The sequence below is a fragment of the Cavia porcellus genome, unplaced genomic scaffold, assembly GCF_034190915.1.
Source record: "Cavia porcellus strain 051 isolate PalLab524CR breed Dunkin Hartley unplaced genomic scaffold, mCavPor4.1 scaffold_1, whole genome shotgun sequence".
NCBI lineage: Eukaryota > Metazoa > Chordata > Mammalia > Rodentia > Caviidae > Cavia > Cavia porcellus.
Genome location: NW_026947484.1, coordinates 214,622,663 through 214,648,379, shown reverse-complemented (window position 1 = coordinate 214,648,379; position 25,717 = coordinate 214,622,663). Strand labels below are relative to the sequence as shown.

Genomic DNA, 25,717 nt, shown 5'->3' with positions numbered 1-25,717 from the left:
CACGGTGGTACAGACACAGAACAGTACAGTGAGTGAACTTCTGCTCTGTCAGTACAGACAAAACTCAAAAGTGTAATCCTGAGCAACAAAAGAAAGTATGAGAGTGACACATACTACTTTACATCATTATCAAATGTTCATCATATAAAACTAAACTACATATAAGTATGGCTAGTTGGTTGTAAAATTCAAGAGAGAGGAGACCAATAGGGTATATAAGTTTTAGCCACTAGCAAGGTTTTTTGAAGGTACATTCAAGATCTGTTTTAAACAATCTTTGGGTATAGGGTAGGTAGGACTTTGGAATCTGCATCATGAGCAATTAACAGTCATTTTATGTCATTACAGTGTTTCAAGTACTGCTCCAAGTACTTTACATGAACTCAATTCGTCATGGTAATCTTGTGACTTGTAGGTAAAGTGATTAAGAGATTTGCACCATGTTACAGCTAGAGAGTATAAGTAAGGTCGGGAATGTTTCTTATACTTGGTTTTGAAAAGCTACTACTCTAGTCCAAGTCACTGAAATTTGGAAACACTTTATATTCTTTAATAGTAGAGCTGGGTGAAGGTGGTGGAGGAGGTAATCCATACAATTCTAAGGATTTTAAATCTTTAGCCACTAACTCCAGGTAGCTACTTCATGGATTATAAAACTCAGCAATATAAAGTATGTTTTTTTAGCACTAAATCCAAGTGATGTTTCTTCTTAACAGAATCCAAGTGTTGTGAGCATAGTTTTCAAATTGGTGTACAGTGTGAAACCTTGATAAAACCAAATGTGCAAGGCCAGGCAGGTGGCATGCACTTGTAGTCCCAGATACTTTGGAGATTGATTCAGGAGGATCACTTGAACCCACGAATTCAAGGCCAGCCTGGGCATCATAGTGAGATCTTTTCTGTTTTAAAAACAAACATTTAATGTTTTTGTTTTAGTAGAATTTTAGAGTTATATTTAGGATCAGTAGGGAAGAACGTCTTAATTTCAATGCTGCTTTTAGAGATCTTTCTGAAATATATTAGCAGCTTTGCTAACTTAGTTTGTCGAACAAGATGCCTCATCATTCTGAATATTCCAAAGTCCAGTCTTGTACAATGTAGAATTGTAAATTAAACTTTTAAACATTGTTAAGCAAATTTCTTGTTTTTTCCTTTCTCTTACAACAGTAGTTCCCAATGTAGCTGCATATTCAAGTCACCTGAGTGACTTGTAGGAAACACTGGTATCTGATAACTTTAGAATTAGTGATTCCGTTGGTCTCATTCTAACATGGTAGGGTTGAGAAACTACTATTATAGAAGAAGCAGGTGGTGCAGGTAGGGGGAGCATATAGTAAGTTAGGGTATTACTGAAAAGCAAACTTGAGATAGGAGTTGGTTGGTTGGCTGAATCTAAACGTTTAACACTTGTAACTTTTTTTTCTTTCAGATTCATTAATAAACATGGGTGCATTTTTGGATAAACCCAAAACTGAAAAACATAATGCTCATGGTGCTGGGAATGGTTTACGATATGGTCTGAGCAGCATGCAAGGATGGAGAGTGGAAATGGAAGATGCACACACAGCTGTTGTAGGTATTCCTCACGGCTTGGAAGACTGGTCATTTTTTGCAGTTTATGATGGTCATGCTGGATCCCGAGTGGCAAATTACTGCTCGACACACTTGTTGGAACACATCACTACTAATGAAGACTTTAGGGCAGCTGGCAAATCAGGATCTGCTCTCGAGCCTTCAGTGGAAAATGTCAAGAATGGAATCAGAACTGGCTTTTTGAAAATTGATGAATATATGCGTAACTTTTCAGACCTCAGAAATGGAATGGACAGGAGTGGATCAACTGCTGTAGGAGTTATGATTTCACCTACGCATATCTACTTTATCAACTGTGGTGACTCACGGGCTGTTCTGTATAGGAATGGACAAGTCTGCTTTTCTACCCAGGATCACAAACCTTGCAATCCACGGGAAAAGGAGCGAATCCAAAATGCAGGAGGCAGCGTCATGATACAGCGAGTTAATGGTTCATTAGCAGTATCTCGTGCTCTGGGGGACTATGATTACAAGTGTGTTGATGGCAAGGGCCCAACAGAACAACTTGTGTCTCCAGAGCCTGAGGTGTATGAAATCTTAAGAGCTGAAGAGGATGAATTTATCATCTTGGCTTGTGATGGGATCTGGGATGTTATGAGTAATGAGGAGCTCTGTGAATTTGTTAAATCTAGGCTTGAGGTATCTGATGACCTGGAAAATGTGTGCAATTGGGTAGTGGACACTTGTTTACATAAGGTATGTAAGTTTTTTAAAAAAAATAATTAAAATACAGTTTTATTTTTGAAAAGACACAGTAAGTAAAATTTAAGCCAACTTATATTTTTAAAACTTGTGGGCCAGGGATATAGCTCAGTTGTGAGTTCAATCCCTGGTACCAAAATAAACCCAAAAAACAAACAACACCTTCATTGTTTCATTAGACACATGTTTGAAAATACTTCATCAGAAATGAATCCATTATTTGTCATGCCATACATTCAGCCTTGTAACTTGGAAATTAAGTGTAATAGAGTTGGTGTATTTGTTAGTGCAATTGTTATTTAAGAACTTGGGCTTGTGGCAGTGGCAAAGATGTTTGTACAGAATGTGACTTTTGATTCTTACTTTTTTTTGGGTGGGGGGTACCCAGAATTGAATTTAGGACCTTGTACTTGCCAGGCATGTTCTGTCCACTGAGCTCTAATCTGGGCCCTGTTGATTCACACTTTTTAACGTTGGTTGCAGTGTGGCCATCTTACATGTTATTTTGAGACCACCTGATAAAATATGTGATAAAATATGTATGTAGTAAAATTCTGCACTAGCTATTCTCAAAGGTCAAGAGCCACATGAAATATCAAATGATATACCAGAAGCCACACGTAAGTAAAATTTGTTTCCAATCTTCCTAGCAGCTAAGACTGGATGAAACAAGTTGTCTGTTTTTCATTGTCTAGTAAAAGTAGTCTTTTCAATCAATGAACTCTAAAAGAAACTTACATGTAATTCTATATAAGTAGTATCTGATTTAGTCAGGTACACACCTGTAATCCCAGCACTTGGGAAGCTGAGCAGGGAGGATTCTTGTGAGTTTGAGGCCACCCTGGACCACATAGCTAGACCCGTCTCGAATAAACAAAAAATAATAATGTCTGACTTTGAGGGATGGTATCTTTTGTAATGTTTTTTATTATCATGGATTAAAAACTGAAGGCTTATCTAAAATGAATGTGGAGAATACTAATTTGGGAATATTTACTTAGATTTATAATTTTCTGGCAATCTTGATATGGTAATACATTTTTAAAAACCAGAGTATCATAATTAGGAGTTGCTTTAAATGTGTTTAAAATACTCAAGCTTTTCAGGCAGGTATAGGTGTGTGTGTGTGTGTGTGTGTGTGTGTGTGTGTGTGTTGCACACACCAGGGATTGAACTCATGACCTTGAGTTTGCCAAACAGGCACTTATGCCACTGAGCTAAACCCCTGGCCCTTTCAGGCAGATTTTTTTTTATTATTTTATTATTATTTTTTATTTAAAGGAAAAAAAAAAAAAAAACCCAAAACAGTATAAGGGTACAAGTAATACAGAATTAAAAAAAAAAAAAAAAGAAATCACTAGTTAATAGATTACATATTATCATCTTAGAAATAGTTGTTCAAGTTAGAGGATTAAAGCATACATAACATTCAAACAGTGATACTGCAAACAGTTGTGTTCAATGATCCAACAAAAACTTAGCAATATGGTCATCTATCTTAACACACCTAGACACACTTGCAGTTGTATCCTTTAGAGCACTTTTTCACAACAACACTTACACATTTTGGGTTTTATTACTCCCATAGTTCTTATTACTTTTTTTTTTTTTTTTTTTTTGGAAGAGAATAAAACCAAGTATGACAAAACAAAGCAGTCAGTCAAAACAAAGGACATAGCATGTGATGTAAAAACAGAATACAAGGTAATGAACAGTGGTTACCATAATGCCTCTTGCTACCTTAAAAAGAATTGCCTATATCATAAGGTATAATAAAATTGAACAAAACAGTACAGAACAAGACCAATAAAACCTAAACATTGGAGACATTACAGGACTTCAAAAGAAGATAATAGTCAAACCAGAATGGGTGTCATAGTGAATCTTACTGCCTTCAAAGTAGTTGCCTATACCCTGAAACTTGATACTATCAAACAGAACAGAACAGTAAAATCAGGTGGGAGCAATGCAGGGCTTCAAGTCAAGTTAATAGGAAATCAAAAAAGTTACTATAATATATCCTGCTACATTTTTTGATTCCCCCCCTTCATTAAAAATAAATAAATAAATAAATAAATAAATAAATAAATAAAAATTTTTTTTTTTTAAAAAGGGGAGATTGAGATAAAAGAGGACATAACAATACAGGTCAAAGCATAACAATTTCAGCAACCTAATGCTTCACCACAAGATAACCTGACTTAATAGTAGTTACCATAGTGTCTCCTTCCTTGAAATATTTGAGTATAACTTCGTATACTATGGCTTCAAACGTATCAAGGCAGTGTGAAACCATTAAAGAGGATGAAAGTATTACAGGGTATTAAGAACCAGCTAACGGAAAATGAACAATGGTTTCTATATTATCCTTTGCCTATAAAAATTTTTGTTTATACTATCACATATAATAAAATCCAGTAAGATGCAACATGATAAAACCAATGGAGATCGAAGAACAACAATTTGGTAGGACTTCAAAACAAGATGATATTAAATAAGCACTAGCTATTATGATGTGTCGTTTTCTTCAAAATAGGTGTTCATATCATCACAGGCAATAATATCATCAGGCAGATTTTTGACAACATTTTTGTAGAAATCAATTAAAATTTGAGTTATCCGGCAGGTGCAAGTGTTCTATAACCAACTGAAAAGAGGTCAAGGCAAAATAGCTTGCAGAAAAGGCTTTTGACTTATTTATTCTGTCTAGATTGAAACCTTTGTATGTCTTCATTACAAAAGTTTTTGTAGAAAGAGCAGGTATAGCTAGAAAACGTCTCAAGAAGTATCCTGGGTGTGTGGAAATACCCAGGTTATGGCGAAATACCTAGTTTTCTATAAAACAGAAAGTGAAATTTCGAAATGAGAATTTAAGGTTTGGTATTACCACCACTTTAACAACATTATATCTGAGTTTTATTTTTAGCATACTGTGTCATTTTTACTTCTCTGGGTGAGTTCAGTATAGATGAATTGACAGTTGCCAATGATCAAATAGTAAGTGGCTCTCAAAATGTCTTTCTCCTTGCACTGTAAATTGAGTGAATTTGATCTGCACTTTTTTGAGATGAAAGGGACATAAGTTTTTTGCCTGCCAAGTAAATAAAAACAGAATTTCCACCAATTATGAATGAATGAATGAAGAAAAGTCCAGATAATACAGAAAACTCACAACCTCACAATTTTGCTACCTATTTGTCATCTATTTTGGTTGTTGTATATACCTTTGCAGATTTTTTGTTTTTTTGCCTTCCTGTGTGTTTTTATAAAAATAAGACTTACATTTACTGTTTTATGCCATTGAACTAAATCCCTGGCTCCTCTATAGACTCTTTTATCCAACAACATATTGCAGAGATCTCCAGATCAGGAAGTATTGTGCTGCAAGTGTTTTTCAGGACTGCGTAGCATTCTGTTTAATGAATAACATGGTTGTGAAGGAATAGCCAGAGAGCTAGTGGATCTAAAATTTGAACTAAGATATTTAGTTCAAATATCTTTGTCATACTCTACTATCTATAGAAGGAATGCTAGTTTTCTCTGCCCTTCTACCTGAGATTTAAATAATACTGGTGGTATGCCTTCAGTTGATAGCTCTTGTCATTTTTAAGTAATTCAGTATTCATGTCGATGATGAAAAGATAGTAGACAGTACTGAATCTCAGGAATATGGAAAGAAAAGTAATAGAGTCAGAGTTTATTTAGACTCCTGGGCCCCTCAGTTCTAGCCATAGCTGGCCATCATAGTTCCTTTGTATCAAGTTGGTGTCAGTTTTGATAAACTAGCTGGTTTGGTTTGAAACATAATATGGTTAACAAAGTTTTTTTTTTGTCTTTTTGAGACAGGGTCTTGCTGTGCAGTTCAGGCTGGCCTTGAGCTCACTTTGTAGCCCAGGCTGGTCTGGAACTCACAATGATCTTCCTGCCTCAGCCTCCTGAGTGCTGAGATGACAGGCATGAGCCACCATGTCCAGCCTATCATTCCAGTTTTTTTTAATTGTAAGTTAATTAACTATTAGACTAAAAACACTTGAAATTTAGGGTGGAAGATTAAATATTTAAAATTAATAGTCTGTGAAAAATATTTAGTTGCTCAGTAGGTACTGATCTTCTATAGCAGGAATGAGAGACAAGACCCAATTAAGTAGATGGTTCTCTAAGAGTGGCAGATGAAGTCAATATTTTCTAACACTTCTGACACCTGTTATGGCTTAATAATAGCACTTTTGAATGTTAACTATGACATCTTGGAAGTTGGTAGTAATAACCATAGTGATACCAGCAAGTTTGTTTTCTGTGAGCTATATGCTAGTCTAAGCAATGTATACATGTTTTAACTCACTTAATTTTCACAGCCACTATATGAGGTAGTTAGTAGTAGTTACTTAATGATAATTTTTTAAGATGGCTGATAAGTGTTGGGTAACTCTAGTCAGGTTATGTGCCATTTAAATTAAATATTTAACCCTAGAGATGAGTCCCTGTAAAGCAGCCTTCCCACTGTGTAACAGTACTGGCATTCATGGTGTTCACTGCCAGCTAATTTCAGTTTGCATAAAATATGTAAATAATACGTGTTTTATAACTTACAGAAAAAACATTTTACTAATTTTTAAGGTAATCTGAGGTAAAAAATAAATTTTTGTAATTTGTAAGTAAGGAAGTTGTGGTTGTTTAACATAAAGTCGTAAGGCATGCACTTGATGAATGTTGAAGCTGAAACTAGAATCCAAGTTTTCTGAATCAAATTTAGTATTAACAATGTTTCCCAGGCAAGCACGTGAGTTTGATTGCTGGTACTAAAAACAAAATAGTGTTTCTCAAATTGGTCTGATAAAGAGGGGTGTGTGTGTGTGTGTGTGTGTGCTTTTTGTTTTTCAGCTGAGATAGCTATTTGGGAGACTAACACAGGAGAGTTGCAAGTTCAAGGCCAGCCTGGGCACTCTTTAAGAAAACCTGTCTCAGTTATACAAACATTAATATATATTTCTGTAATAAATGCCTGGGGTAAAGTTACTATTCATCTTTATGTTCCTCCATATCTTCCTTTCCAGTGTTATTTCCCTTTGGTAACCACTGTTGAGAGTTCGCTGTGTATTTTCCAAATGGTTCTGTGGTTATTGGTGAAAAATATATAAGCATAAAAGGAGAATTTTCTCTGTTTTGCCATTTTACAGAGATGGCTTAGTTATGGATGTTACGTTGCAGCTTGTGTTTTTTTTCCCTTCATAACCCAAGGAAGTATTTATATTTTTTTTTTTTTTTTTTTTTTTGGTCTTTTTCGTTTTTATCGGTACCGGGGATCGAACTCACGACTGGCTGCTTGCAAGGCAGGCGCTTATGCCGCTGAGCTAAATCCCCAGCCCCAGGAAGTATTTATATTGTCTTTTTTTTTTTTTTTTTTTTTTTGTCTTTTTCCTTTTTATTGGTACGGGGGAATCAAACTCATGACTGCCTGCTTTCAAGGCAGGCACTTATGCCGCTGAGCTAAATCCCCAGCTTTATATTATCTTTTAAAAAGGATATTTGCTTTCCCTAAATTCAAATTATATACCGCATAACAGAAATTTATTTATTAAAACATGAAATAGGACCTGATCATTAGATAAAAGCGAGGGACATAATTTTCTGAAGGCAGCATGATTCTAGATTATTCATAACGATATTTAAAATATGAATTCTGGAAAATAATTCAGTTTATTTTCTTTTTCTTTCTTTCTTTCTTTTTTTTTTTTTTTTTTTTTTTTTTTTTTTGAGATAGGGTCTTGCTCTGTAGTTCAGGCTGGCCTTAAATTTACTGTGTATCCCAGGCTCACCTCAAATTCATGGTGATTTTCTGCCTCAGCCTCCCAAGTGCTAGGATTACACAGGGGTGTGTCACCATACCCACCAATATAGTTCTCAATTCTGTACTTTTTCTGTTGATGTTACTGAAAATACAGTCATAAATAACATAAAAATAGGTAATATTAGAGCGAAATCTGGTTGGGTATTTTGAAAGGAAGAGGAGGTGAAGACTGTGAGAAAATAGTGTATATGAAGGCAGTATACTTCAATTGTAGAGATTTTTCGTGCCTTATTTCCCTAATGTCTGAGTAATTTTTTTCACAGCACTATTTAATCCAAATCAATACCTAACAGCAGGAATTTAAGTGGTTAGTTCCAAACTTACACATTTCATATGTCCTAGGCCAAAAAAACAAACAAAAAAACCCCCAAATTATGTTGACGGTAGTGGGTATCAAACCCACGGCCTTCACACTGAACTATTTCCTCCACCATTTTTGTTGTTTGTTGGTTTTTGAGCCAGTGTCCTAAGTTGCCCAGCCTGGGTTTGATTTTGGAATCTTGTTTTAGCCTTCCAAAGTCCTGAGATTATAGGCCTGTACCACCGTGTTTGGCTAATACAGTGCCTTTTTTTTTTTTTTTTTTTTTTGTGGGGTGGGCTGGGTCATTTGAGTTGGGTTGGGTTAGGTTTGAGACACCATGCTACTATTAGGGTGGCCTCACAGCAGTCCTTCCTTAGCCTCCCAAGTGCAGTATTTAAAATTCTTTTAAATTTTATTCTTTGAAAAAATAATTACTAATGATATATGTATTCCCACTGGACACTGAACACCTTCTCAACCTTTAGAATCACTGAACATTGCCCCTTTTGTTTCTTGTATTTCATTGATTTTTTTTTTTTTGTCTTTTTCTTTTTTATCGGTATCAGGGATCGAACTCACAACTGCCTGCTTGCAAGGCAGGCGCTTATGCTGCTGAGCTAAATCCCCAGCCCCATTTCATTGATTTTTATGAAGACTTGCTTTTTATCACAGCATCCCGTGAAACTGGGATTTTGAGAAGAATATAACATTTGTTGTTGTTGTTGTTATTTTGGTACTGAGAATTGAACTCACAACCTTACACTTGCCAGGCAGGTGCTGTGCCGCTGAGCTGTATTCCTGGCCCAAATATATAGCATTATTTGCATCTTAAAATTCTGAACTTCAAGATATAATATATAGGATGTCCACATGTTAAGTATCTCACTGTAGTCATAGGTTTCATCTTTTCATGAGCAGATGAAAATTTGGTTTGTTCTTTCATTCAGCTTGCCTGGCATTTGAACTAAAATCACTACAGTGAGTGCCAGGTTTAAAAATAGATTTTAAAAATGAATAATGTCAGTTTACTTCTCAGATACTTATTTATTAACTTTGGGAGTGATAGAGAATTCTGTTCGCAATCTATTTCATATGCTGTGTTTAGGACTTGTTCCTGAACATTTCTTTGTAATTATGTACCATTCACTTTAAAAATAATAGTATCAGATTATTTTCTGGTTAAATTTAGATATTCTTATCTCTGCTAAGAGCACTGTCTTGCATGATTTACTGTTTCTTATTAATAGTGCTTAAAAAAATTTTTTTTAGTGTTTACTGCTGTGTTTTTGAAAAAGTAAAATGGTAACTGAAATATTCAGGTTTTATAATTAGCTTATTCCTTTAGCTGTACAGTTGTGCAAGCTGGGGATTATTTTTCTTTTTATTTTCTTTTCCTTGTTTTTTTTTCTTTCCTTTTTCCTTGTTTGCTGTTCTAGAGATCAAACGCAAACCCATGGAGGACCTTGTGCATGCCAAGTAGGTGTTCTGCCAGTGCCACCCCTCCCAGTCCACAGCTTGGAATTCCTTTTTTTTTAATGAGCATATTTCATTTTTGAACTTAATGAAAAACTTACACTGATTATTCAAGGGGATTTATGTCTCGAATCTGAAGAGGCATGAAAAGAAGGACCTGTTTGTATGTTTATTGAATGCTATTTATATAACAACTATTGAAACTTGGACTTTGGATTTAGTGGAAAGGCATCTTTACACAGAAATAGCATTGTTGAGGGGCTGGGGGTTTAGCTCAGTGGCATAAGCACCTGCCTTGCAAGCAGGTGGTCGTGAGTTCGATCCCTGGTACCGTAAAAAAAAAAAAAAAAAAAAAAAAAAAAAAAAAAAAAAAGAAATAGCATTGTTGAAATTGCATTTATCTGAAGTGTATAATATACATTACTTCCTTTATTGTGTTTGGAGGGCATAAACCTTTTGAAATAGTCTTTCAGTTGATTTTCCAAAAGATAGGGTTTATGATTTATAAAAACAAAACAATTTAGATGTGTAGCCTCTTGCATAGGAATTGTTATACAGTGGTCTTACTAAAATAGTGTATAAAATAGTGTATAAAGTGTTATACAGTGGTCTTACTAAAATAGGAAATGGTTAAAAGAAATTAGACTTATAAAAATGTTACATGCTCTCTCTATTCAAGTGATTCCTTTTTTTTAAAAAAATCCATTAATATTATAATGATATTTATATTGATGCTGTTTGAAATTTTTAGACTTTAAAATATTTTGCTTGATCTGAACTTATATATGTGTATTATTACAACAAAAAACGATGTTTCTAATGTTGTCATGAAAGTTTTGGTTGGTTTCATTAAGAAGTGAAATTACTTTGATCAGTATTAAAATCTAGATTTTCTAGGTATTGATAGACTGGTTGTATATAACCTTGATGGCGCTTCGAGCCAAAGCTAAAGAATCTGTAGGGAGAGAGTGATGTCTTCTGAAGAGCTGACATTCACTGGTTTCAAAATTTCCTCCCGTTAAGGTAGAAGGTGGAGGCAGAAGTTGAAGGCCTGCCAGTCTTTTCTGGCTATGCTCTGTGGACTTTGTAAGTGGCAGGTCTGAGCCAAGCGACGCCAACTAGATTCTGACCATAACAAGTGCAAAGTCTGGAGAGCCATGGCCCTGACTTTCCACTTAGGTTGGCAAACCCCAGTGTCAGAAAAATAGCTTACCACCTCCGTTGGTTGAGCTTTTCAGGGTTATGAGTGCCAAAAGTAGAAAAAAAGTCATTATTTAAACAGCAGCTTTGTGTGTTCTAAGAAATTTTACATTTGTTACTCATAATCATAGTAGTATCCTCTTTTTAAGATAATTTGTCTGTAAGGGTATGGTTAAAGACTACAGTAAAATTTATCCTTAAACTGTTTTTACTTGTTCTCTAAAGATCCTGAAATTATTTGTGATACTGTACAATATGGTAGGTTTTCTTAAAGTTGCCTATATGCTGGGTTTGGTGGTCCCTGCCTGTAAGCCCAGTTACCTGAATGCTGAGGCAAGGGGATTCCAAGTTTGGGTCCAGCACAGGCACCTTAATGAGACTGTGTTTCAGAATTAAAATGAAAAAGGACTGGGAATGTAGCTCAGCAGCAGCACCTGTGGGGTGGGTTAATCTCCTAAACCAAAACCAAACAAACAGTTTGCCTATATAGATGTATCTCAGCTATCCCACTCACATACCTCTGTTCAATGCTGTACCTTCAGAATAGTCTGACTTAACTGATTTCTTCTTTTGGTTGCAGTTGTTCATTGTAGCTTCTCAAGTGTCTGCTGAGCAATAATTTTCAGCTACATTAAGTTCAGTAGAGTTGTGGTACCATTGTTCTGAGGCAGATTAATTAGCAGGAAAATTCTATGGTGCTGAATAAGTTGCATTTTGGGCATAAACTTCTCTTGGGAAAATGTAATACTGAGTAAGAAACAGTTTCAAAGATTGAAGATATCTTTACTTTTTAGGCTGTGAAATGGTGATGGGTAAGAATAGTTACATACAATTAAAATTCAGAAACAACTACAGATCTGCCCATATATAGGCGCAGTATTTGTTGAGGTTGAATTTTAGATGGTTCTTTGAAATAAAAATGAGTATGTTGGAAAGTATAAATTCTGGACGGTTAAATAAACTATACTTGCTTAAAGTTATTAACTGTTTAAAAGTTAAATAGAAAGTTGGTGGACTATAGAAATGTATTTTTTCTTTTTCTTTCTTTAATATACAGGGAAGCCGGGATAACATGAGTATTGTATTAGTTTGCTTTTCAAATGCCCCCAAGGTCTCAGAAGAAGCAGTGAAAAAAGATTCAGAGTTGGATAAGCACTTGGAATCACGGATTGAAGGTAAGAAGATATTTTTTTTTTTTTAATTTAGGAGGAAAGGAAAGGAAAGGAAAAGTGTTCCTTATTATTTATCAGATGATTCTTTTAAAATTGTCTTAGGAAAACTTACTTCAAAAGAAAGCCTTAAAAACAAACATCTGTCTGCCTAGATTGACTATCTTGAAATACTATATATAGGTTTGAGGATAGGGGATTTTTCTAGCTTTATAACTATCTGGCTGTGGATCCAAAACAGTGTGAACCTTGCGAATAGGTCTCTGTGAATCCTGTTTTTTTATAGGATGATGAGAAGACAGAAACATGACAGCATCCTTTGTTAGAGGCACTCATTCCTTTTGATAAAACAGGAGGAATTGCGTATCAGTGTTGTTACTAATTTACATTTCCTGATAAACTCCAGGATGTTAGGGTGGGAGGTTCTAGCTCTAGTTTACACTAGGGAGGAGGAATATTTTCAGTGTTCCTTATACATAAAGAAGCTGAGAGTGTTTATTTTGCAGAGAGCGGTGCCACTTTGGCAGCACTTTTTGTGAAGAGCTCATCAGTTGGTTAGCTATTTGTTTTTCAGTCTTATTTGACTTCTTTAATGTGTCATGGACACTAAAGATAAACACTGTAGAGAGTTGTTTTAATATTATTAAAGAAAAGAGCTTTTTCTGGATATTTGGTAAGATGGTGAGACAGGCTTTATTCAAGGAGACCATACTGAAAAATAATAACCACTGCATGGGAATCTTGCAGTGACAGAGAAAGAGTGAACTCTGCTAAGCTGAGGACATGGTGGGGATTTTGTAATCAAGGAGTGAGGTGGTAGTCAGTAGATGGAAAATTTTCTAGGGAGAAACATGAAGGATAAGGAGTTTGTGGGTACCCTGATTTGTGGTAAACTGATTTGATAGGATGATTGCTGAAAGTGGACCAGAAAGATAAAATAGAGTGCTCAGATACCAAAGGAGAACGATTTTCCCAAACTGTCTTCTTCAAGGAGAGAGAAGGAAGCCCAGCGTTGGCCTCATCAGGACTCAAGAACCTAAAGTTTTGATTAAAGGAGAGAATTTTATCAAAGTAAATAGGATATTTAAGTACCAGCACACATATTCCCAGCAAACTGTAGCCTATATTGAGTCCTAACTTTGTAACACCTAAATTTTAATTTCTCAAAGCTCCACTTAATTCAGTTCACATGAATTATCATTTAATGTTTTTCTTATGTAATTTTGCAAAGTATGTATTATATGGCAAAAATGAGATAGGTACCATGATGTTTGGGGCCTGTGCCAAATACATTATTATATTTTTTGTTTGTCTACTTTTTGTTGTTGTTTTGGGAAACAGGGTTTTGCTGTGCAGTCTAGACTGGCCTTGAACTTATTATGTAACCCACACTGGCCTTGAACTTGGGGCAGTCCTCCTGCTTCAGCCTTCCAAGAGCTAGGATTACAGATGTGTGCCACCACACCTGGCCCCAAAAACTTGATTGTAGTCACCCAATCAGAACATTTAAAAATGCTTGGCAAGACACCCATTGCAAATCAATTCAAGTTGGTACTTAAGAGTGACATGGTTTTTGTGAAAGACGTTATTCTTTAAGAGTAGTTTGTACTAGAATTTTGAATCATTAAATTTTTAAGCTAAAAGCTTCTGGTATGGGGGCTGGGGATTTAGCTCAGCGCATAAGCGCCTGCCTTGCAAGCAGGCAGTCGTGAGTTTGATCCCCGGTACCGATAAAAAGGAAAAAGACAAAAAAGAAAAGAAAAAAAAAAAAAAAAAAAAAAAAAACTTCTGGTATATCAGGCAAGACTGTTATATGTATTTTGCTATTCTGGGGAATCAAACCCAGGGTCTCACCCATTCTTTACAAATGCTTTACCTTTGAATTATATCCCCAGCCCTTTGCTTTTGGTAGGTGCAGATGGCTGAGAGAAAATAGTGTTAAACAGGAAATAGTATTTAACCTAAGACAATTAGATGTGTAGTGAATGCTTTCTACTTATATTTATTCATTCAAACTTCATTGAGCACATATATCATCATGGTTATACCAAAAACCAAGACAAGCCTCCTGCAGTTTATATTTTATCAGGAACCATACTTCAGATTTTTATAAAAGGAAAACCCAAGTAAACAGAATTACAAGGTTGGTTACAAAGTCTCCGTTAGCAGTGGAAACTGAAGGGTGAACAGGATTTAGCCATCCAAAGAGTTCATTGACTTGCATGAAAAGAGCTCCAAGCCAAAGAAAGAGAAGTATGGTTTGATGAGAGCTTTTGGAGATGAAGCAGTCACAGCAGAGGTGAAAGGTAGCAGTGAAATGAAAGGTTTGGGATTTACATTTAGAGGGCTGCTTAGGATACTGTTTTTTTGTTGTCCGAAAAAAGTTGCCATTGGAGCCAGGGCTGGTGGCGCAGGCCTGTAATCCCAGCACTTGGGAGCCTGAAGCTGGAGGATCATTGCAAGTTCAAGACCATCCTGGGCTACAAAGTAAGCTCAAGACCAGCCTGAACTGCATAGTGAAACCCTGTCTCAAAAAGACCAAAAAAAAAAAAAAAAAAAAAAAAAAAAAGTATCCATTATTTGACTTTTGAGGAGTTTGTTTTTTCATTGTCCAAGTAGTCACTCTTTAAAAAATTTGTTTTCCCATTTCTACACATTAACAGGTACTGAGATTTATTTTATTTTATTTATGTTATGTTATGTTATGTTAATGTTACTTTATTTTTTTTATTTTGGTACAAGGATCAAACTCATAACCTCGTGTTGCCAGGCAGTCACTTACGCCACTGAGCTAAATCCTCAGCCCCTGGGATTTATTCTTATCGATTTTAAACCATTTCACTTGGTGACTATATTAACTGTTCCCTTATGCTGAGACATTTAATTCTAGTTTTTACTTTTATGAGTAATAATATTCCAATGAATATATGTATGCTTTTGGTTCTCTGTTACTGTTAGCAATTGTTTTGTATTTTAAAATAAGTACACCCACACAGTACCTATTTTCACTTCTTTGAGACTACTGAGTTATTTGTCAGTATTAATTAAGGAACTTTTTTTTTTTTTTTTTAAACTACAGAAATTATGGAGAAGTCTGGTGAGGAAGGAATGCCTGATCTTGCCCATGTCATGCGTATTTTGTCTGCAGAAAATATCCCAAATTTACCTCCTGGGGGAGGTCTTGCTGGCAAGTAAGTAGAACAAAAGGTTTGAACATACGGTTTGAAAAATCAAACTTAGGGTGCCCTGCCACTGAGTACTAGTAAACAATTAATTTGGGGCAAAAGTATAAATCAGCAGTATATGTCATCTAGAGATTAAATGAGTTAATGTTTCTTGTTTTAAAGATCTTTAAACTTAAGGGGCTGGGGATTTAGCTCAGTGGCATAAGCATCTGCCTTGCAAGCAGGCAGTAGTGAGTTCGATCCCCTGTACCAATTTAAAAAAAAAAAAAAAAAACTTAAAAAAGATTTCTAAACAATTATCATACTTTGAGGATGAAGATTCTTTTCTTGCTAAATGAGAACAAATAGATTATGCAAGATCAAATTCTGAGTGAAACATAGAAACTATTCTTTGGAATATTTAGTTTGACAGTTTTGTATAGTTCAAAATGAAGTATTATTTGAATAACAAGCTTAAAATTGTAGTGCAATAAACTAAAGCTCTATTTTTTTCATTAGGCGCAATGTTATTGAAGCTGTTTATAGTAGACTGAATCCACATAGAGAAAGTGATGGGGTAAGTTTTATTTTATTTCCTAAGCATTTGAAGTAATTTTACAATATAAATACTGTATGAACCCATTCACATAGTAAGGTTGATAATAAATTATTATTGTTTTGCATTTTACAGAATCAATTAAAAGTTTTGGAAAATATATTAAAATAGAAGTAGAGACACAATTTTGTATTTTGTACATTGCTTTGTTGTCCCTTCTTGGAATCAGGTCTTTTAGGGGGTTATCCCCATTTCCTCTCTGTATGTCTTCCTTTCCTTCTTTAATTTTATCTTAATTTTGAGTTGAGAATGTGCTTTTTAAATATCTCAGTTTGTCCAGCAGGCTGCTCCTAGGGCCAGAAATTAGTTATTATTGTAACAAACAGTCCTTTAAGTACCCCTGTGTGCTCAGTTCAAAACCTGAGTATATTTCATCCTCATATTCATGATTCCTGCTGTCTGAATGTTGAATCTGCAATAAACCGTTTTTGTTGTACTCTTGTGCTTCATCAGAGCAAACTCATTATCCCTTTATGTTTTATTGTGCTGTCTCTGAGTGTTGATGAGCTGCAGCCTGCTTTTCTGTGTCGTTTGTTTTAATACTCATACCAGAATTCCTTTTCTTAACATGGCATTTCATTTTAGAATTTATAGTATAAATGTAAGTTTTCAAGCTTTGGACCAAATAGAAACAAAAAGACAAGTCTTTTTTGAAGCATACATAGAGAAAATTACATATAGTAAAACTCCTTGAGAAGAAATAGACTCCAGGTCTGTAGCTCTTTTTGGCAGGTCTTGAGAAACAGTGGCCCTTGAGTAGAAATTATTAGTCATCTCAGTTGCACTGTCTTCCAGGACTTATCATTGCATAGCAATGAGTTTATTTTTCTTAGAAATAAAAGTATCCTGGTATAAAGGAAGATTTCATAAGTGCTGTACTACACAGTGTTAGTGGATTGAATAAGTGATGCCAAATACTATTAATAAAGTATCTTAGTCTAGAGCAGTGGTGGTGAATATGTGGCACAAGTGCCACAGGCAGTTCTTCACTATCTCTGAAGGCTCTGAAAAGTTTGCCATCATTAGTCTAGAGCATTAATTCTGAGTCTTTAATTGGTATCTCAACATATTAAGCATTTTTTTTCTAAACGGTGACTATTAATTTAAAAATAAAGATACATCATGTAATACATTAAGAGAACCCTCAAGCAAATGAGTGTAGGATGTTGACACAACTAAAAAGTGGTGGTAATCTGAGAGGTGAGGAAGTGAGAATCTTACCTGTCTAGGTAGATCGATTCTGCATTGCATCTACTACAGTACTCTGATCAGAGGGCAGAAATCTGTGCAGATAGTTACCAATTCCTTATGAGCTGTAGATGTGCTCCCATTTCCTCAGGTGTCCAGAATCTAAGCCCATTGTGTAATATAAAAAAAAAATTATACGTTGTTGAATCTCTTGGTCCCTCAACGATGCTTTTCCAAGATTTTAAAAATGCTTAAACAACCTACATTTGTTTTTAATTATACTAAACTTTTTAAAGAAAGAAAATAATGATACCTATTAGTAAGGAAGCAGAACTATAAAACTAAGGGCAAATGCTTAAAATACAAAAATTATTTTAAATATCATTATCATATAAATTTAGGGTTACATACTTAACTCTCTTTATGTATGTCTTAGTTACTTTTCTCTCATTGCTGAGACAAAATACCTAATGCCCAAAATCAAAGAAGGAACGGTATATTTAGATCACTGTTTGTGGAGGTTTCAGTCCATAATTAGCTGACTCCAAGGCAGAGTGGTTTGACGCAGTGTCAAACTTCGGAGGACTGCAGAAGACAGCAAAAGCAACAAGAGCAAGAATAGTGGAGCAAGCCTCTTTTCCTCTATTATATTGTAAACAGGCTAACCTCCCCACCCAGGGCTGGTATATTCAATCTCCCTGCCCTTCTCTTGCACAGGATGAGAATGTTTACAAAGATGGGACCCTGGTTCCTTGCTGAAGTACTTAAACTTCTAAACTCAAGTTGATACAATGTATCAACCATAACAATCAACTTTACAAACAGATACATTTCTTTAAATTCATTGGCAAATACAAAGACATGCTTATTCTGTTTTCAACCTAAATGTTACAACACAGGTTTAACAATCCTAAAGAACCAGTGTTAAGTCTATCAACATTATATTATGTAAGAACCATAACATTTTGTCCTTGGCTTCTTAAAGACTCATGCATATCCCTTTATGCAAAAGGCATTTAGTCCATCTCTTAAGAGTTGCCAGTATTCTAATAGTTTCAGTGTTGCTGAAAAGTCCCAAGTCTTTTCTGAGATTTAAGGCAAATTCTAAACTGCTGGCCCCTGTACAAATGAAAGGAAAGTTAAACATACAATGGCACAAAGTAAACATTTTCATTATCAAAGTTTCAAATGGGGTTACAAAGGATTGGGACCAAGCAAGTCCAAAATCCGTCAGGGCAAACATTAAGTTCTATAGTTCCAAGTCCAGCATCTAAAGCAATCTTTGATAAGTTATGCGCTCCAGAGGACTTGGGTGATTCCACCCCTACGGCACATTTGGTTGGTTAAAGCTCCCACAGCTTCTCTCATAGGCCCATTTTGCTCCTCCTTGCGTCTGTCTTCAGATGATCCACATTCCTGGCTTCTCCAAATTTCTGGGGTCTCCGTTGCACCTTCAGCTTCACACTTCGTTTCACACCCTGCCCTCTCAGGCACACACTGCCTGACCTCCCAGGCCTTTGGAGAAGCCTTAACTCCAAAACTCCTGTATTCTGTGTACACCTAAAACTGGCGCCACATGCTTGATGTCAGGCTCTGCTGCAGCTGGAGCAGGAGCCAAGCTTCCCTTTCTCTTAGCTGTAGGGGTTGAGTGCCTGGATCACTGGGCACTTTGAATCCAATTCTGAGGAACGCGTTTTCCCTGCTGCACTGTTGTGGATCATAGTGCTGTCTTGTCTTTCTCCTCACAGCTAAGTTTTTCATTTTTGCAGTTTTGAGGTTGCAAAGGGTAGAAAGTTGTTTTTTGTGATGCTTTCAGGCCATCTTTTCTGTTCTCCTGTTCCTTCTCTGCAGTCCAGATTTCCTCAGCTCTTTTTAATCCACAGCTTTATTAGAGCTTCTTTCTGGCCAAACTCACAGTGTTTTGAGTCATCCTGTTGGGTTCTTTGCTCTTGATTTGCAACATAAATCTGGCTAAAGTCCTCCAAATATAGCTATGCCAAGCCTCAGTATTCAACTGCCTTGAAATTTCATTCTGCCAGATTAATGAATCCATTGCCTTAATCTTAGTCTCAGACAAAGTCTCTGGACATGAGCAAACTGCAGACAAACTTTCCTGCCAAGCTGGAGTCCAGCAGCTACTGCAGCCTTGCCCAGCAGAAACCTCACAAACCTGGTCTTTACCAGCAGGATTTCTATCACCCTGCTGGTCTTCTGAACTGTGACCAGAGTCTCCCACATAGAACAGTCTTTCAGGCATAGCTGTACCTTTCCAAATCTTCCCACAAGCCATTCCCAAAGGCTCTTGAACCACATGGTCAGGTACAGTCATAGCAGTGAGCCTACTTCTCTGCTACCAAGTCCTGTCTTAGTTACGTTTCTCTTGTTGCTGAGACAGAATACCTGACTCACAACACCAAGGAAGGAAAGGTTTATTTAGTTCTGTTTGTGGAGGTTTCAGTCCATAGTCAGCTGGCTCCAAAGCAGGTTTGCTTGGCACAAGGGGCAATAGTTCAAGGGCCCACAAAAAGCAAAAGCAACAAGAGCAAGAAGAAGGGAAGAGAAAGCCTCTTTTTCTTCCATATATTGTAAGCAAGCTACCTTCCAGGACAGGTGTAGTACTCATACCATCTGTGTGCCCTTCTTCTGCACAAGATGAGGATATTTAGGGACCCTAGCTCCCTGCTGAGTCCTTTAGTTAAACTTATAAACTTCTTAAGTTGACACAGTGTATCAACCATTACAGTATAAATTTTCTGTTAACCTCAGATTACCCAATGACAGTCTGCCATGTGGAGAATTGATGAAGGGAGGCATTGATGAGGTGTGGTCCCATGTTTATGCTCATGCTATACACAGATACTTACAAATACACAAGGAAGAAAAATTTTTTTTGTAGATTAGGAAAGAGTTAAAGAATAACATAATACAGAACGTACAAGCTGAAACAGTAGTTTAGTGGGAGGGTGAGTGCTTTCGTAGCATACAAAAGACCATGGTTTTGATTTCCAGGACTGATACATGTGTGCAGATTAGTTATATATGGAGGAGACAAATGTAATTGTCATGAATCATACAGGGATGGCTATGAAACTTGAACTAAAAAGCAGAAGTGAGACTCAGAGAATAGATGAGATCTGAAGAATGACTTGAATGGCAGAAATGTGATGAGGCAGATGTCATTTCAAGTGGAGGAAAAGAGAAAGAACAGCATAAACTATCTTTTCTAAAAGAGGTATATTTTTCGGCTAGTGCAGAGAATTGATATGGTGAAAAATAAGAAATTGGGCTGCAGAACTATTTGCTGAAAGACTGACCTTTTCAACTTTTATTTTAGGATGAGGAAACACAATGCTTAGAACTTAAGAATGGTAGGCTTACTGGATGCATATGATCAAAATACATACGCATGTATGAAAATGCCACAGTGAAACACAATGTTTTGCGAAATTAATAAGCGTTAATATATTTCCATAGATAGGGATAACAGAATGATAGGCTTGATGGAGTATCCCTCTCACTTTTTGATAAAAACATCAGTAATAGACTGAAGATACTAGAAATGAAGCAGTTCTGAGTAACTGCAGAGATGAAGTAACTAAACCAAACTTCATTGTTGGTAGGTCAAATACATGCATTAGAGCAACTTTCTCACTCAGTATTAAAAACTGACTTTGCAGCCCAGAATTCTGTTTTGGGAAACATTATTGTAGCCTTTTTAGAATGATCACTGCCTTAAAAAAATGTTAAGTAAGCAGCAGAAATATATTCAGTATCCCAAAGAAGCATTTAGAATGAAGAAAACACAAACATTTAATTACATTCTTAACTCTTAATGCATTATAGGAACCATTTAGGCACAGTCTGCTTAATAAATGCAGAATGAAAGATGTTAGGTGGCCCAGTGGCAGGGACTGGTAGCTTGCCACAGTATGATAGAAATACAAGAGGAGGAACAAGTTGAAAAGTATTATAAAAATTAAACTTTCTAAGGTAACAGGCGTATCTCCCTACACAATAAAGCAGGTTGTGGAAAGAGGCAGGTAGACACTGCTCTGCTCACTTTCCCCTCTACTTCCCCTTGTCCCGCCATTCTTCTCTCTTCTGTTTCTCCTTCTGTCTCCTCCCCCCTCCCCCAGCCATTTTTTTTTGGAGGGAGGAGGGTGGTTGAGATGCCCAAGAACCTGGAATAATTCTTTTCTTTTTTTTTTTTTAATGAGAAAAGATTCAAAATCCAAAATAAAATAAAATAACAGGCATATTTTTTATTTAGATACTAAAAAGTGACATTCCAAGTTAAATCGGTGATTGTTTTAGACTCTTAAGATGTCTGATTTATGCCAGAGCTAGAATTGTCCTGCAGTAAATAGAAGTAGTATCATTGTTCGATCCCTGGTACCAATAAAAAGGAAAAAGACAAAAAAAAAAAAAGTAGTTATCATTAGAAATAAGGTTTCATTCATTTTTCTTGCATTTAAAAACTTGATAATACATGTCAAAAAGTTGAATTGAGTCTAAACTAGTAATCAAGTAATTTTCAATATATTCAGAAAGTCTAGTGAAGATTTAGGAGAATCTTAAGTTGTTACGTAAACATGTTATTTAAGTTCAGTGTTTTGGTACATATTCATATAAACAATATTGATCTTTTCCTAGTCTTTAAAATGAAATGTGAAAGAGTGTAGTAGTGATTCTTAATCAAGCTGTTATCTGTAGTATTTGGCAATTTCTCAAAGGCGTGTGTGACCCCTGTAGAATAATTGCCTAAAAGATAGCCCCATGTACCAATAAAATCTGTGGAAAAAGTAAAACCACATTTTGTCATCAGTTGCTCTTACATTAGACAGGACTCTGATATCATAGCATTTTCCTTTTTCAAAAATGCTAGTTTTGTTTTTAACTAAAATACAAAAATCTGTGAGAGCTGAGATTTTATCTTGATTTTTTTTTAAAGCTTATCGTCCCTATACTCATAACAAGCTTGCATGTGTTAAGACCTCATTCTTGGGTGGGGGATATAGTATGTAGTTCAGTGGTAGCATAGCATGTGCCAGATACGTGTCCAGCCCCAGCACTGCAAAAAGGAACAAATTCTTTTTTGACTAGTAAATACTTATATTTAGTTCATTACTGTACTATTGATCAAAGTAGTAGCACTGTAAGTGATTTTCTGGGGGTAAACTGATATTTACCCAATTCCTGCTGTGCCACATCGTATACGTGTGTGGTTTACACGTTGTCTCAACACCCTTCTTTTACACACGTAACTGAGAATCACATAGATGAAGGAAGCTGTCTCCAAAACAATTCTCCTCACTCATTTCATACTGCCTATGATATTTAGAGATTGTGATTGTATCCTACGTCTCTACCATTAGAGCAAAATTGTTTTGTGTTTCATTGTCTTCATATATTTCTTTTTAATGAGAAACATTTTAGAAAGTTGTTTAAACTAACCATCTATGCCTGGTTCCTTTTCAGTTACGTTTTATTTAAATACACATTTTTGTTTATACTAACCTGAAAACTTTTAAAAGCATTTAGATTAAGGAAGGAAAACAGCACAGATTGGTCTTTCTTAAAACTAAAAGAACCTCCATATTCTGTTTTTACATTATTAAAATGTAGTAAACATGGCTATTCTGACATACTTGAATTTCAGTTCTGAAGGTTTCTTAAACTGATGAATGAAGCCTATGTCTCCACAAAAACATTTTTAAGTAGTTGTTTTTAATTTTTTCCACTGTTCTAATAGCCATTTGAAAAATTTTTCTTATGGGAGCTATGCTTTTAAAAATTATATATATTGTTGAAAATAAAAGTTAAATTTTATTGATTTATTTTTAAAATATGCTTAGATCTTCCTCATCCAGTTTGCTCTCTACTTGATTTATCTATATTCTTATGTCTCACTTGGTGTAAGGTAGTGTTTTCATGACACTTAGATATTCCATCTGATTTTTAAAAATTTAGCAGTAGTAGTTTCCTACAATTTTATAAATCTTTCTTGTATTTACATTTTAGATTTCAATATGAAATAATTTTCTGCAATTATTTTCACAAGTGTTTCCTTAATAGTATGTTAGGTGTGTGAGGCACTTTCACATGCAGAAACCATTAGCATAGTATACTCAGGGAAACATTCAGATGGACATTAAGGTTAGTTACACCTGTGTACAAATCTGAGCTCTGTCACTCATTCATAGTATCTAACAGATCTCTCTGAGCGTTGATTTCTTCTCTGGTAAAAATGGCAATTTTAGACATTTAGTTTATTTCATACAAGGATTAAATGAGAACATACACAAATGTTAATTTTTGTTATCTGTGTAGTAGGAGAATATAGAAAGGAATGTGAAATTATCTTTAAGAGTTTACAACTAGGTGTGGTGGGGTACCCCTGTGATCCCAGCACTTAGAAGCTGAGGCAGGTGTATTCCTGAGATTTGAAAGCCTGCCTGGGCTACACAGTGATACCATAGAGACTTGTGAATAGTTAACAGACGGGAGTTAATTACTGTAATAGATGTCTAAAAATAAATGTACTGCATGAACTTTATAAGTTCAGGTAAAGAAAGTGCAGGAACCTAGATAATAGGTTCATCTTCTGGTATTAGCAAAAGCCCATGAGAGAATTATGTAATGGTATTTTGAAAAATCTAATGTAATGTCTGGGAAGGTGTTTCAGCCCACCTGTCATATGTCTAGCAGAGTGAAAAAATGTAGTTTTGTCGCGAGGTTAAAATTCCTTTTAAATGTGATTATTAGGTAAAATTCTTTTTCAATATCAGCCATTGGAAGTTCTTCTATTCTTGACTTACTAGTTTTGTGTTTAGTGTATTTTTTAATACACTACTACTACCATAGCAATTCACAGAAATAGAGATGATTCTTGCACAATAAAGGATGCAGATGGAGAATTGTTTATTTGTTGAACCCACCAAAATGGACTCAGATAATACAAATACAGCTTTTTTAAAAAAAAACAAATACAGATTTTGATCCAGACTTATCAATAAGTTTAGCCCTAAGTAGAGTGACCTGAAGTCCTGATAAAAGACCGACAAAGTTTGTGATGGGGTACAGATAGTTACCTCATTCAACTTTACTTTTCCTGAATACATTCAAACAAGAAACTTTAAGATCCCCCTTTTTTTCTACTGTAGGGCAAAAAATAAGCTTTAACAAAAGAATATATTTTACTGTGTTCAGATGATACATTTTGCAACAATATTAGGAGCACTCATGTACTTCTTAGATTCATTAATTAACATTTTGCATAATTGCCCTGTCTCTTTTTATATGTGTGCATATAAACACTATTTTTATCTTCTGACTAAACTCTGAAAGCAAATTATATCTACCATGTTTACCTGTAAACATTGCAGCTTTTAAAAATGACATTTTTCTAAATAACCATAATGATATTATTATACTTATGAAATTTAATGATAAATTTTGTAATATCAAAGTAATACTGAGAATCTAAATTTCCTTAGTTGTGCCTAGAATGATTATAAGGTGGTTGTTTTCAAATCTCAGCAACCAAGTCAGGTTAAATCAGTAGTGAAGCACATAAAACAGATTTTAGTTACCAAACCACCACTTTTTGTCTTTACACTTACTTTAAGGAATCCGAGGCTAGTTTTTGTAAGAGGGCCTGCTTTCTGAGTTTATATAATTGCTTTCTTAGGGTACCCCTTAACTTGGTTTTCTGTTAGCTGTTTTCTTGTAAATGGGAAGTTAGCTTTATTAGATTCTTAGTAAACATTTTTTGGCATGAATGCAGCATTACCATATTTCATAATGCCTCATTCAGGAAGCATATAATGTAGACTTGTCATGATTTTAGTTTATCAGCTTAATTACGATCTGCATGGATGATTAGAGCTTGTTCTGCTTACAAGATGAAATAGCTATTATCGTAGAAACCTATAAGTTTTCTAAAACAAAAGGATTGAGTAGATTTACTATTCATATTTGTATCTTATAGTACTTAAAATAATCTGTATTTTATCTAGAGATCTTTTATTAAAATACTGCAATTAGAGATAAAAGTAAATAAAATTGTTATCCTAACAGTTCTCCCAGAAATCTAGTTTAATTCATACAGTTTTGTGGTTTATATCTTTTTTCCTACTTAGCATCTAGCAGAAATGAAGAAGCTAATGTTTTGATGGCCTGCATTTCTTTATCCTTTTCTAGCTTTGAAGTCTTAATTTCTTTTTCATTTTAGCAAATGATTTTTTAGAAAGTAAGTCACTTTTAGGAAATGCTTGTGTTATTGAATGCTAAAAGCAGAGTAAGTTTCAGATTACATTTCAAATAACAATTGAAATGAAGCATAAACTAGTTAATGGTAATTTGTTAAAAATAATTTTTAAGGTACTATAATTAGAAGATTTTATTAATTTACCCAGGTAAGAATTGATACTTATTTGATAAAATGTTTTCATGCCTAGACTA

The 25,717-nt window shown here is 35.2% G+C and overlaps 1 protein-coding gene across 3 annotated transcripts in view; it reads left to right on the top strand.

The window, feature by feature from the left end:
• Ppm1b (protein phosphatase, Mg2+/Mn2+ dependent 1B) overlaps positions 1-25,717 on the top strand; it is a 94,025-nt gene that overhangs the window by 43,206 nt on the left and 25,102 nt on the right. For all 3 annotated transcript variants that reach the window (XM_063229186.1, XM_005005060.4, XM_003473056.5), the window contains exons 2-5: positions 1,430-2,289; positions 12,175-12,292; positions 15,366-15,477; positions 15,970-16,027. In XM_063229186.1, the coding sequence (XP_063085256.1) occupies positions 1,444-2,289; positions 12,175-12,292; positions 15,366-15,477; positions 15,970-16,027 (1,134 nt within the window). In that variant the 5' untranslated portion in view covers positions 1,430-1,443. The remainder of the gene's footprint in view (positions 1-1,429; positions 2,290-12,174; positions 12,293-15,365; positions 15,478-15,969; positions 16,028-25,717) is intronic.